Source organism: Desmodus rotundus, chromosome 2 (genome assembly GCF_022682495.2).
Source record: "Desmodus rotundus isolate HL8 chromosome 2, HLdesRot8A.1, whole genome shotgun sequence".
NCBI lineage: Eukaryota > Metazoa > Chordata > Mammalia > Chiroptera > Phyllostomidae > Desmodus > Desmodus rotundus.
Genome location: NC_071388.1, coordinates 148681314 through 148695524, shown reverse-complemented (window position 1 = coordinate 148695524; position 14211 = coordinate 148681314). Strand labels below are relative to the sequence as shown.

Here is a 14211-nt window from a genome sequence, read left to right as displayed (position 1 = left end):
ACTAAACGATTACCACAGGTTCTCAGGGGGTAACACATGGCTGGTCATTTTATAATCCATGTGAGTCATTTGACATGTTCAAGGTTTAAATTTATTGCTCAAGACCACACATGCCTTTAATAGCAGAAGTACAATTTCTCCCCCTCAAATTCTTTCCCAGAATCCCAGGGGTTTACTGTTTCAAGAATAGTTCCTGATTCTTTGCAGTGAATGGGCACAGCAAGTGGGCACATGTGGGCACATTTAATCAGTTTGCAGTCACCACTATGTGACTTCCTGAGGAATGCTGACCCACCACTTAGGTAGCATTCCTGTTAGTCCGTGTGCTCCAAGGACTTCTGTGGCATCTTAGCAGGATTCCAGAGTTATAGCTCTATTCATTCACTCTTGTGTACTCAGCTCTGGATCCCAAAGCATGAAATTGTGCCAGTTTAACCAGTTTCAGAGAAGCTAGGGGTTTTAGCCACAACCTGCAGTAGAACCAGGCCCTGTGGAAACAGCCTTAAGCCCTGTATTAAACTTAAGTTACCAGCCTAGGCTCAACACCCTGTTACTTCAGCACGAATTCCTGTTTGAGTCCCTTTCTTGCCTATGGTTCTCAATTAGGGCTATTCCAATAGACGATAGGCAGTAGGTTCCCTATGAATTTGTAACTAGAGGGAATGGGTAAGCAGCCCCATCAGGCTCTTCCCTGAGGAAAGATAAATATCATTATAACAATAACAACTATTTCTATCAAATATTAGTCAAAGGGCTAAATATACTAATTAAAAGACAGGTATTTTCAGACTGAGTCAAAAAACAAGACTCAGCTATATGTTGTCTAAAAGAAACCCACTGTAAATATAAAGACACATATAGATTAAAAGTAAAGGGATGAAGAAATACTAATATTAATCAGAAGAAAGCAAAAACTGCTGTATTGATTTCAGACAGAACAGACTTCAAAAGAAGGAAGGTTTTCAGCAACAGAAAAGGACATTACATAGTGATAAAAGAGTCAGTATTCTAAGACATAACAATCCGGAACATGTATGCACCTCACAACAGAGTAACAAAATACATGAGGGAAAACTGGTAGAACTGCAAAGAGAAATAGATAAATCTATTATTATAGTTGAATACTTTAACCCTCCTTTACCAGAAATGGACAGATCCAACAGATAAGAAAATCAGTAAGGACAAAATCGAACTCAACAGCACCATCAGTCAACTAGATATTGCTGACATCTGTAGATTATTTCATCCAGCAACAGTAGATCACACCTTCCTCTCCAGCTCACATGGAACACTCAGCATGGTAGACCACATTCTGGGGCATAAAACGCACCGTACCAAACTGAAAGAGTAGAAATCATACACTTTCTTCTCTCAGACCATACTGGGATTAAACTAGAAGGCAATAACAGAAAGACAGCTGGAACTTCCCCAAATACTTGGATATTAAACACTATACTTCTAAATAACACGTGGGTCAAAAAAGAAATCTCAGGAGAAATTTTAAAATATATTAAACTAAATAAAAATAAAAATACAATTTATCAAAATTTGTAAGATGTGGAGAAAGCAGTGTTTAAAGGGAAATTTTTAGCATTGGATGCATATATTAGAAAAGAAATATCTAAAAGCAATAATCTAAACTTTCACCTTGGGAAATCAGAAAAAGAAGAGCAAATAAGCCCTGGCTTGGTGGCTCGGTTGGTTGGAGCATCCTACCATGTTCCAGGGGGATTGCAGGCCTGATCCCCAGTCAGAGCACATACCTAGGTTGTGAGTTTGATGCCCAGTCAGGAGGCAGTCTCTCTCTCTTTCTCTTTTTCCCCACTCTCCTCTCTTTTCCTCTCTCTAAAAATCAATAAAAATACATGTTTTTGAGTGAGGATTAAAAAGAAGAGAAAAATTTAATGCAAAGCAAGCAGAAAAGAGAAATAATAAGAATTAGAGCTTAAATCAATGAAATTGAAACCAGCAAACCATTAAAACCAAATGCTGATTCTTTGAAAATATTAATGATATTGACAAGCCTCTAGTCAGATTCACTAAGTAAAAAGAAAGAAGATGCAAATACAATACATGAAAGAGGATCACTACATATCCTGTGGACATTAAAAAGATAAAGGAATATTACATACAGTCAGACCTTATACCCCTTACAAAAATTAACTCAAAATGGATCATAGACTTAAATATAAAATGCAGAGCCATAACGCTCCTAGAGGAAAACACAATAAAAAACCTAGATGACCTTGGGTATGGCAAGGACCTTTTAGACACAACACTAAAGTCACAATCCATGAAATAAATAGTTGATGAGCTGGACTGCATTAAAACTAAAGACTTCCACTCTGAGAAAAACAGTAGCAAGAGAATGAGAAGACTGGGAGCTACAGACTGGGAGAAAATATTTGCTAGAAGCACATCTGATAAGAGACTATTATCCAAAATATGCAAAAAACTCTTAAAAGTCAGCACGAAAATTAAGAACCCACTTTAAAAATGGACAAAAGACCTAAAACAAAGAAGATATGTAAATAGCAAGTAAGCATATGAAAATATGTTAACGTCATATGTCATTAAGAACTTGCAAATCAAAACAACGGGCTATCACTACACACCTATGAGAATGACCAAACCCCAAACACTGACAATGCCAAGTGCTGATGAGGATGTGGAGCAACAGGAACACCTCATACATTGCTGGTAGGAATGCAAAATGGTGCAGCCACTTGCAAAGACAGTTTGTCAGCTTCTTACAGAACTAAGCAGGCACATTCCTTGTTATTTATCCAAATGCATTGGAAACACGTTCACACAAAACCCCATAAATGGATTTTTATAAAAGTTTTACTCATAATCGCCCAAACTGGTAAGCAATCAAGATATCCTTTAGTAGGTGAGTGGATAAATAAGCTGTCGTATATCCAGACAACGGAACGTTATTCAGTGCTAAAAACAAAATGAGCTATCAAGCCATGAAAGGACGTGAAGGAAACTGAATGCGTATTACTAAGTGAAAAAGCTAATCTGAAAAGACTACACACTGTTATGATTTCAACCAGATGACATTCTGCAAAAAGCACAACTGCGGGGACAGTAAAAAGATGAGTGGTTGACAGAGGTTAGTGAGCAGGGACAGGTGAAAAGGCAGAGCACAGAGGATTTTTCTGGCAGTGAAATTATCCTATCAATATATGGTACTACAATGGTGGATTAGTGTCTTTATACATCTGTCTAAACCTGTACAACACCAAAAGTGAATCCTAATTTAAACCAGGGGCTTTGGCCGATGATGATATGTCAGTACAGGTTCATAGATTTTAACAAATCCTCCATTGCAGTGGGAAATGTCAATAGTGGGAGAGGTTTTGTGTAAGTGGGGGTAGGGGACATAAATCTGTATGGGGGTAGGGGAAAGTCTGTACTTTCCCCTCAGTTTTCCTGTGAACCTAAAATGCTCTAAAATATGTAGTTTATTTTTGTTTTTAAAAAACCGTATGTTTTGTCCTGGCTGGGGTGGCTCGGTTGGTTGGAGCATTTTCCCATGACAGAAAAGTTGCAGGTCCGATTCCTGCTCAGGGCACATACCTAGGTTGCGGGTTCAATCTCCGGTCCAGGCCCATACAACCCCTGGTCTGGCTGTGTATGGGAGGCAGCTGATCCGTGCCTCTCTTTTGCATTGATGTTTCCTTCTCTCCCTTCCTCTCTCCTTTCCTCTCTCTCTAAAAGCAATGGAAAAATGTCCTCAGGTGAGGATTTTTTTTTAAAACTACTTTTTAAAGATGTATGTCAGATGAACTTAAGACAAGATTTTTTGTGCGTACAAGCATCAGCTTAGAAAATTTGTATAGTGACTGGTGACTTTCTATAGCTCTAACCAAGAAACATCCCAGTTCACTCAATAAAGATCCATGAATATTAGATCTAGGAATATTATTAAAATGCAGAGAGTAGTAAAGTTCCTCGTCACACTCTTACTGAAAAAATAAAAAAGCTCAGGTATCATTTCTAATATACTTTGGAATTTAGTTAAGAATGTCTATACCTGTCAAAATAAATTAATACATTTTGAGTAGACAAAATTCTTGGTTTTTAATGTTACCTTCCTTGGGGCATATTTGGATGACTAAAATCCAGAGTTGAAGCAGAGCTCCTTGTCATTCATAAATTTCTGCTGTAATTTGAGTGACATTACTCTTTCTCTCTTTTCCCTGAAGCAAAAATAATACCGTGATGCTCAGTTTGGCTGCTCATGCTGATTGACATTGAGTAAATTGTCTTTGAATGAGACAAAAATGTAAATCTTTGGGGGAAGAAAATCGCAATATAAAAGCCCCTGTGTTTCCTTTTTTCTTTTAAATTGCAGCTTGCAGATACACCATTCTAAATCACCTTTTTTCCTGCCTGTCACATCTACACAAAAAGTATCCATTAGCTTAGTCCCCATGTCAGAACGTTAATCCAGCCCAGACTGATCATATAAATTGACCCCTGAACAGGAAGCCTGCAGGGGTTTTTTTAAATAAACTCAGCCAAGACTCTCTCCTATGTCAGATTATCAAAATAGTCGGTCTGTAGTGGAATCATGGCTCTGCCATTTTTTCAATTTTGTTATGTTCTCCAAATGGTATCATGAACCACCATATACCCATCACCTGGAGTTATCAATTATCAACTCATGATCCATTTTGTTTCATCTATATCCCCAGCCACTCCCCCACTTCCCACATTGTTCCATAGCAAATCCCAGACATTATATTGTTTCATCCATACATTTTTAATAGTATCTCTAAAAGATAAAGACTCCTCTTTTAAAAACATAAACATAATGCAATTATCATACCTAAAAATAATTAACCATAATTTATAACAAATCTTAAATTACTGCTCAAATCCCTAAGTGACTCATAAATATATATTTTACAGTTTGTTTGCATTAGGATTCCAAAAAGGTTCACGCGTTGCGATAGATTGATAAGTCTCCTAAAATAGGTTTTAATCTCTAGGTTTCTCTGTTGCTTGGCCCTGCCTCTCCTTTTGTTGTTGTTGTTGTTGATGCAAAAGGGTTGCTTGTCCCTATAGAGTTTCCTGCAGTCTGGACTTTTTGATTGTATTTCCATATGTTGTTTGCTGTGTTACTCTACCTGTTTATTTTCCATGAAATTGGCATTTTTATTTATAAAAAGTTAAAATCAGAGGCCTGATCCAATTCAGATTTTCTTATCTTTTTTGGAAATACCACTTCATAGATGGCTGTGTGTTCTATGTTGGGGCTCATAATGTCCAGTTATCTCATTTTTTGCAATGCTGGAAGCCATTAATGATCAGGGTCTGGATCCATTGATCCATGAAGGACTTTTTTCCTTCATAGGTGGGGAGGGGTATATATTTATAAGCGCGTTACTTTGTGATACAGTTTTCATTGGAAAGACAGAATAAACGCTCAATTCTTTCCCTTTACTAGTTTTTTTTAATGATTATTTGTTTATAAGCATCTTGCAACAGTGACCAGTTTTTTAGTACTATTATAAAGTAAAGATTTAAAACATATTTGGTATGTTTTAATCCACTGCAATTGTCATCTTTTTTAATGAAAATGAAAATCTCAAGCACTATCTCCTGAGTCCTTTTACTGTAACACTAGTAGCCTTTGGTAGCTTCCCTGCTATTTAGTGTGACAAGATGTACATTTCTGCTCTGAACTGAGAAACATCCAGTTCACCAAGGAACCCTGGTTCATCTTAATGGGACATGGTATTACTTCAGCATCACAATCCACGCGTAGGAGTGTTCATTGCTTGTTGGTTTCTGTTGTTTCTAGGCCAGTTCAGTGAACAGAGCTAGAAAGTGCGTGCATGTGTGTGTGTGTGTGTGTGTGTGTAAGATGAAATACTTCTGGGGTTCCAACTGATAATTTCAATTTGAATTCAGGACTATAAGGCTTTTGCTTACCTTGTTTTATGTCTGTATTTCTTTTCTTTCATGCCCAAATTTCCTGTTCTCAAAACACTAGGAAATTCTGGTTTTTTCCTAGAACAACAACAACAAACAACAACAACAAAGAGACTCCATGGTACCTGGTATTTTGAGAGAATTAACTAGTCAGGTAACACAGGAAAAACAGTTTTGGTCCTTACTAACGAGTGCCACTGATTAAAGGGAAAATGATAAATAGAGGGAAGCTAATGCCTAGAAACGAAAACATACTTTGTACTTAGTTCAAAGATTTAATATAAATGGAGGCTGCTTAATGGTGAAAGAAAACAGGTGAGTCCATACTAGTTAGGACATTCGAAAAAGATTTTCCAAGTTATACTGGAGTTTCATAGATGTCTGTAGTGAAAAAGAAACACTTCGACATCACTGCTTTGCATCCATCCACAGCTCAGGCTTTGTGACAAAAGTTTTGTGTTTCTAGACCCAGATAACGCTGCAGAAAAGGCGTATTTCACTCACATGGGGTAAATCCAGTGCACATTTACCCCAACTGCCCCAAGTCAGTGGAGATCTGCCAGCGACAAGGAAAATGGGGTCGAGTAAAGCAAGTCGGATCTGTTTTCTTGAAATGCCCCGCTCCACGCGAAGAGTATTAAGAAGCCAGCCCAGCCAGGGGATAGACTGGCAAATCCACTTTCAGGCTCGTCAGAGCTCTGAAATGACCACTGCATAAAGGAGGGCAAACTCAATCGGAGCATCCTTTGGTGCTTTATATAATCATATGGGCAGTTGTCGTACAAGGTGAGGATGTGATCAGAGATGTTCAAGGAAATGCTGTAGCCACCCGAAGGAGAGAACATGACCAGGGACATGAGTGGGAGCTCCATGGAAATGGATGCCAATTATTTGAGGGGAAGATTCAGTCATTCATTCAACAGCTACTGATTGAATGCCTGCCTACTCTGTATCTTAACATTGTTTCATAGGACAGTCAATAAATCTGCTTCCATATTCTAGATCAAGTCCTCACTAACTATGTGGACCTAGGCAAGTTATTAAGCCTCTATGCCTCCGTTTTGCCATTTGCAAACTGTAAATACTAATATCTGCCTCAAATAGTTTTTGAAGTTCATCAGGGAACAGACCATATTAAATGCCTAGCACAGTATCAGGCGGCTAGACAGAACTCCAGGAAAGCTCACCTTCCCTACCCCAACAGCTTCACTTCCCTCCATGGAGAAGGCCCCGCTACAGTTCCCTCCTAGCCGTGAGGCCACAAGTAGGTCTTGCTTGTTTTCAGGTATTTGTCCAGCGAGGTAGAAGATGGAGGCTTTTCCAGCTCAGTTCATCTCGTATGATTAGATAGCTTTGCCAAATGGAAGAGACTAGAAGAGTGAATTGGAATTTCTTAATTGACTGAAAGTTTTCTCATTCATATTTGATGAAGAGAGTTGGCAGGAATGGGAGAAGGTGGAGGGAGGGTAGGACAGGTAAGGAGAATTAGTAGAAATGTGAGATTCATCACTGTGGAGTAGGATGATAGTTTTTCTTCTCCAGTGGGAAATGAGTTATTGAATTTGAGAACAATTTCTCTGGGAGAAAAACCACCTCTGCTCTTTCCCACACCCTACCTGTATTATTTGGCTTTGCAAGCATACCCATAATATATGATTATAAATTTCGTTTATATCTCCCTTAGCCCAGTCTCCCTTTATTATACCACTCTACTGCTTCTCTGGGGCTGAGATTCTAAAATTTGGGTCAAATGTTCCATTAAGTTAACCACTCTAGGATAGCAGTAACACTCCTGCATCGCTTCTCATCCTCGGAGCAGTCCACAAACATCCTCTGCACTAATGAAGGCGAGTTGCATGTCTGTAGTGTCCAAAGCCAATGCTATTTAATCACTGTCTGATGTGGGAAGGTAAGACAAAATGCAAGACCAACAAAAAAGTATATTACATTTTAAACTTGCTGATTCAAGCTTTATAAAAATTCTTTGAACCTGCAGGCAGAACTCATGCCACAAAATCCCAGCTTTTGTAATAAAAACAGCCAAAATAGAAATAGAAGCAACATTTTAAGGGTGCTTATAGCCCTTTATATCTTTCAGGGTGCCTTTTAATACATTATTTTACTTGATTTTCATCAAAACCCATGAGAAGAAAAGAGATTGTTATCTCCGTATTTTAGATAACTTTTTGTGATTCATATAACCTGTTCAAGTTTCAAGTTACTGAATATTTGTGCTGGAAGTAGAACCCCAGACTTCCAGCTCCAACTCAAAGGGTGCTGGGAAAGGAAGGATGGAGAAGTCAGGTGGGAGTGCATGGTTTCCTTCCTCTTTCACCAGAGCAACCCTATTAATATGTTACTTTGAGCTTCCGTGTGGATTTCTACAGTTCAATTTCATTAGAATTTCATTACACAGAGCACGCAGAACCTCCTCTACTGTTCGTGACCCTACTAGATTGTGAGCTACATTTCAAAAATTACATTCAACAGGACTGCAAAGCTCCATTCTTGAGAGGCTGTGCTTGCATGCTATAATCTCTCTCCCTTGGCTGGCCCCAACCCTCCATCTTTAACACTAACTAGCTGTTCTGTTCAGTGGAACTGACTTTGTAAGGACCAACTCTCTCTTGACTTGCTTTTCTTCTATGAGAGTCATACTAAATATGTTTCCTTGTTTATGATGAGTTATTTTCACCTTTGTGGGTCTCTGATGCATCAGAATGCACACGCAAACAGAACTGGGAGCTTCTTGCAAATGGGGACCATCTTGTCACTGTGATACCCAGGGTGGACCCAGGATTGTTGAACGCACAGATCCCTTATTTGTTCTCTATTTTACACTCTTCCATTCCTTTAGGAGAGGTTCTTTGTACATCTTATCTGTCTTTTTTCATATCTCACTCTTCGTTCTCCCTCTCTTTAGCTTTTCTGTCAGCATAAAACAACCAAACCACAGCTGACAAGGATAATGCCAGTTGCTCTGTATGTAAAAAAATTGAAACCATTACTTCTGAAGGGAAATTAAGCAAGACAACCATCTAGTGCGGAGTGACTACATTTTTAAAAGTGCCTTAGGTCCAGAATCATCACAAGTCTTCAGATGCTTCATCTTTAATCGTTTGTTTTTTTATAAGCATCCATTGAAAATTATGCTTTCTCATCCTTCAAAGCTCAGCTCAGACGTTACTTCCTACAAATCTTTACTGACATCCCGAGGCAGACTCCATGATCTTTCTGAAGTCTCCCACAGAAATCAGAACACACGGCTCCTACACACTTCACACGTTTTGTTGACTGCAATTAAGTGTTTATGTGTCTGTGCCTCACACTAAGTTAAGAGCTGGGTTTTGTTTGTTTGGTTTGGTTTAGTGTTGTCCTCTGTCTCTGGCAGCTAATATACAGCCTGGCCTGGTATGTAGATGTAGATGCACCATTTTTGTTGTTGTTATTGTTAGTGTTGTTTTAATTAATTAGGTGATCACTCTAGATTCAAGAAAAAAAACTCATTCTTTCTCAGTTTTTATTCTATTTTTGGAATGGGATTGTTTTCTGCTATGCACTGACGTTTGAAGTCTATTTTTAGCTGTCTTATAAGCTGTGTCAATTCGATGACAAACTCGAGGATCTTAACTTAGAAATTGTTTGCATGGGAAGAGGATGTTTCATTTACCAATATGTCCAAACATACAGAAAAGAATAAAATGGAGTTTTGTCCATAACTAGAAGGTCTTCCCCTTCTCCTGAAGTCTGTCCCTACTCCTGCCCCAGACTTTCACCCCATTTTAGAATTTATCTCATTCTCTCTACTCTGCCACGGTCTACAGTCTAATTTTCTGTTGTGTACCTCGCAAATAACTTAAATCCATCACTTCCATGTTTCTTTTCCTGCTGAATCTAATTCCCAGAGGATATGCAATATGCATTTTTCATTGTTGATTTTTCACACTGGAGTCTCAAAACACTGTATACATTCATACTCAAGAAATGAGGAGTTAAACTTTTTTCTGCCCAGTTAAAAAGCTCAGTAATTCAAAGTAGAGGGACATTGGTGTTTGATGAGATATGGGGGTAATTCAGTTTCAAGTTGGAACAGCTCCTAGTTTTCCATTATTTGCCATCTGAGCGCAAAATGCCCAAATTTCAAGCTTCACAGTCTCTCTTCTCTCAGTTTTCCATCTTCTGGTCTTTTCTCTAGAGAGGATGAGGAATGAAATAACCATGCCAATAAAAGCATCCTTTTTCACCTTCACTGTTCTTGTTGGGTGTTTCATTGTGAGATGTCAATTATTCAGCACTCTAAAGAAGACTTCTGAGCACAAAATGTTCTAGTTGACTGATATTAAAAGTGTTGTTTTCTGCTTTTAGGCTACAGTGGTGGCTGCGTTGTCATGCGAGGAAGGAGCCCAGCTGGCCGCTGGGAAGTGAAGGACTGCACGCATTTTAAAGCAATGTCCCTGTGCAAGCAACTGGTGGGAAATAGGGAGAAAACTGAGCATGAAGAGAGATGGCCCTTTCAGCCCTGCTATTTGGACTGGGAGTCAGAGCCGGGCCTGGCCAGTTGCTTCAAGGTGATGTCAAGGTTATATGGGCATTCTCAGTTGGACTAACATTATTTCCGTTTTGTTCGTATATCCCAAATGTTTTATTACTGAACAGTGCCTGGCACACAGAGGTGCTTGATGAACGTGTGTTAATTATCTCTATCATTTCAGTTGTACTCCAAAATATTTTTTAAATCCCAAGAATGATATCCCCAGGGACACAGAAGTCCTCCTCATGAGGATTAATATCAGGGTCCCAGTCAATATTGTTCTGGGGGTGAAAACGGTGCAATATCATGTGTAAGCAAGTGAATGAAGTCCTCACTATGGAATACTACACTAAACTATGATTCTGCTGCTAAGGATAGTATTTGCAGCTTGCCAGACACATGAACATCAAACAAATTAACACATACAATTGATATGTGTGTGTATATGTGTAAATAAATGTGTGAAGAATTTGTTTTGCAAAACAGCTTTAGATCTTAGATTTAAATCAGTACCTACAATCTTCTTGTCAGAAAGAGAATGTGTTCCCATGTATAATGTGCACCCTTGCTTTAGTACTACCCATGTATAATGCACATCCTTATTTTTCCCTCAAAAAATTTGAGCAAAAGAGTGTGTATTAGACACAGCAGAATAGAGTATTTACTTTTGAAATATGACGTTTTTGTTGGATGGTTTTTTTCTTTGGTTCATTTTATAAATAGAGATTTCCAAAATTATGGGAGAAAGCTCTTCTCTGGTATATGAGCACGTGCAAAGCGGAATGGAGACAGCCTCTGTCTCTAGAGATATTGTTTACCCATAGATGGCATGAAACATCTATGAATACACTGAATTTAAATGTACATATGTACAATCTTACATTCAGTTCATAGAATAATAGGCCCGGAGTGACCGCACAGAGCAATAAGTTAACCCTTAGAAATGAGTAAGCTGAGGCTATCGAGATGAAGTGATTTACCGGAGATCACGACTCTTTACTGACAGAGTTGGAATAAATCTCTGATCTTGGAACTCCTATTCCAGAGCTTTTTCTATTATACGTCACCCTAATATGTCAACAAATGTACGGTGTGTTTGCTGGGCATGGCGGTAGGATTTCTTAATTTAAAGTGATGTGAGAAAAGGTGCCCAAAGGAGGCAAGTTTTGACATATAATTTAAAAGATGGAAAGGCTGTGCTATTGTCCACAGGACTGGGAAACCTATTCATTCTGGTCGCAGCAAATCAGAGCTTGGTGAAGGCTGGCACCGGAGGCTTCGGCTCAGTGCTGGAAAGTAAATGAGGAGGTAGCAGAGGCACAGGACCTAGAGCTCTGGGCCTTCAGTTCCTCTTCCTTGATCTTGAAGAAAACCGAAAGCAGACCCTCCATTCTTCTGACTCCTTCCTGCTACTGTGAGGACAGCTAAAAAGCAGGACAGCTGAGAAACGGCAGCGAATTTAGGCACAGCTAAGACTCTAAGACCCTAAGACCCTGGCAATATACCGCCCGCAGGTGCCGGATCTCGTCTTTCATTTCTTGGCATGGATCAGCCAGACTCATGACCATTTGGCCGATTCTAGTCTGTCAGGAGGCAATCTGGTGGGAAGGAAATTCATGGACTCTGGAAGCCAGGAGTATTGGGTCTATTTCTAGTTCTGCCCATTTGGCGCTGGGTGGCCTGGATTCTGTAACCTGTCTTAATCTGACTCTTCATCTCTTGAAGAGTATTTATTAAGGGACAAGTCACAGGAAATTTAGGAGAGAAAAAAAAAGAATCCTCCAGGAGCTCATTGATAAAACAGTTTATCATATCCTCAAAGTTGTGAGGATAAAATGAGATAATACTTTTATGATAGACATATCCCAATTCAATAAATGTTATTTCTCCCTAATGGATCGAGGTTTTAATAAGGAATAATGACAACAATTATATTACTATTATTTTCTTGTCCCAAATCAAATAGCCTCACCTTATCTGTAACAGTCTCATTTTTTTTTCTTTTATTGTACAGGTATTTCATAGTGAAAAAGTATTGATGAAAAGAACATGGAGAGAAGCTGAAGCATTTTGTGAAGAATTTGGAGCTCATCTTGCAAGCTTTGCCCATATCGAGGAAGAGAATTTCGTGAATAAGCTTTTATATTCAAAATTTAATTGGTAAATACTTGTTAACTTTGAAAAATTACAGTCAAATAATCTGTCTTCCAGTAATGGCTACTTAGGAATGAGTATCCCTAATATTTGTTCAAAATCCCAATTATTGTTTTAACCCTAAAACCCACTAGCCACTAGTTGTGAAAGAAAAAATATATACATAGAAGTTTATATTCATATTGCACCAAGTTCTCATTCCATAAAACAAAGAACAAAGTGGCATTTTTGATGTTTGAAATCTTTGTTTCCATGTTTGAAATCTTTTCTGTGTGCTTAAGATCAGAATTTTAGAGCTTTTCTGCCAAACACAGAAATTATTGAGCCCAGTGGTTTGCAAAGTGCTGACTGAGAATCCGAGGGCCCTGGAATCCCAAGAGCGGGAAGGGCCACATACACAGAGCTCCCGGTTCCTTGTTCACTGAGCAGCTCCAACCAGCTGCACTTCTGTATTTTGTATATAATCAAAGTCCATGTAAGATTTTCTCTAAAAAAATGAAAGTCCCACTTATTAAAAAAATCCAACCCAACCCCCTTACTTTACATTTGAGGAAATATGTTCACTTACCTGCATTCATCTTGCAAATTTACAGAATCTGCAATTCTATAAAGTTAGAAAAACAATTAAATTTAAATTGGAAAAAAAACATAAATGACTTTGAGCTACCCTCCACCCACACTCGGGGAATTCCTTCCGCTACATTGCTGTGGCCATCCACTGTCGGCAGGATTCCTTTCAGGTTCAGAGTGTTCCTTACTTGGGAGAAAGTCCATTCCATTGTTAAAAGCTGGTTGCAAAGATCAATTTCTAGTAAGCCAGAGTAATACAGATAAAGTCTAATTTATTCTCTTATTTGAAGACAGCCACCATGTCCTCTTATAGTAAGTCTCCCTGGTCCTTGGCCTCTTTCTATAGAATGTTCTTGTCAGTCAGCATACATTTTGGGCGTATCTTCTATGAGAGGGGCACTGTTATATGTGCAGCAGACTAGAGAATTCGATAGGCATGACAGACAAAAGTGGTGCCCTCTAGGATGTTGTGGTCCAAGGGAGGTCGTGCCTCCAGGGCTCCACACATTTATTTAACAAAACCACATGTAACACCAGCTACTCTTCTCCAAGCTCTGGAAATCTGGATTTTCAATGAAACAATTACCTGAACTCAGAGAAAATCCAGAACTATTTTTTGAGGAAAATCTTAACCTTCCCATAAGAAGGTTAATATGTAACATGTATCAAATTATTCATCTCAAAAAACCGCAAAAATGACCTTAAAGGTGGGAGTCTGACACTGTCTCCCAATCAGTGCTTTATGTCATACTCTGTGAGGGAAAAAGGTGGGTCTCTTGGTCAAATATGTTTGCAAAGCAATGTGCCCCAATACAGTCTTGGAAATTTGCCACACGTATTACCATTATAAAGGCTTTTAGATGGAAGCACTTCCTCTGACCACAAAACTCTTTTTTTGAGAACACTTAGCAACATTTCATAGAATTCTAGTTTCTGCAGGAAATGTTGACCGGAGACCAGGATTCCCAGACTTGCTGATTACCACACTCTCTTGGGACACCTTTTAA

At 38.8% G+C, this 14211-nt stretch overlaps 1 protein-coding gene across 1 annotated transcript in view; it reads left to right on the top strand.

Moving 5' to 3' along the window:
• The window catches only part of PLA2R1 (phospholipase A2 receptor 1), a 104188-nt gene that overhangs the window by 55820 nt on the left and 34157 nt on the right, over window positions 1-14211 (top strand). Inside the window, 2 exon segments of the mRNA XM_024579825.4 lie at window positions 10315-10517; window positions 12495-12640. Coding sequence (XP_024435593.4) covers window positions 10315-10517; window positions 12495-12640 — 349 coding nt within the window.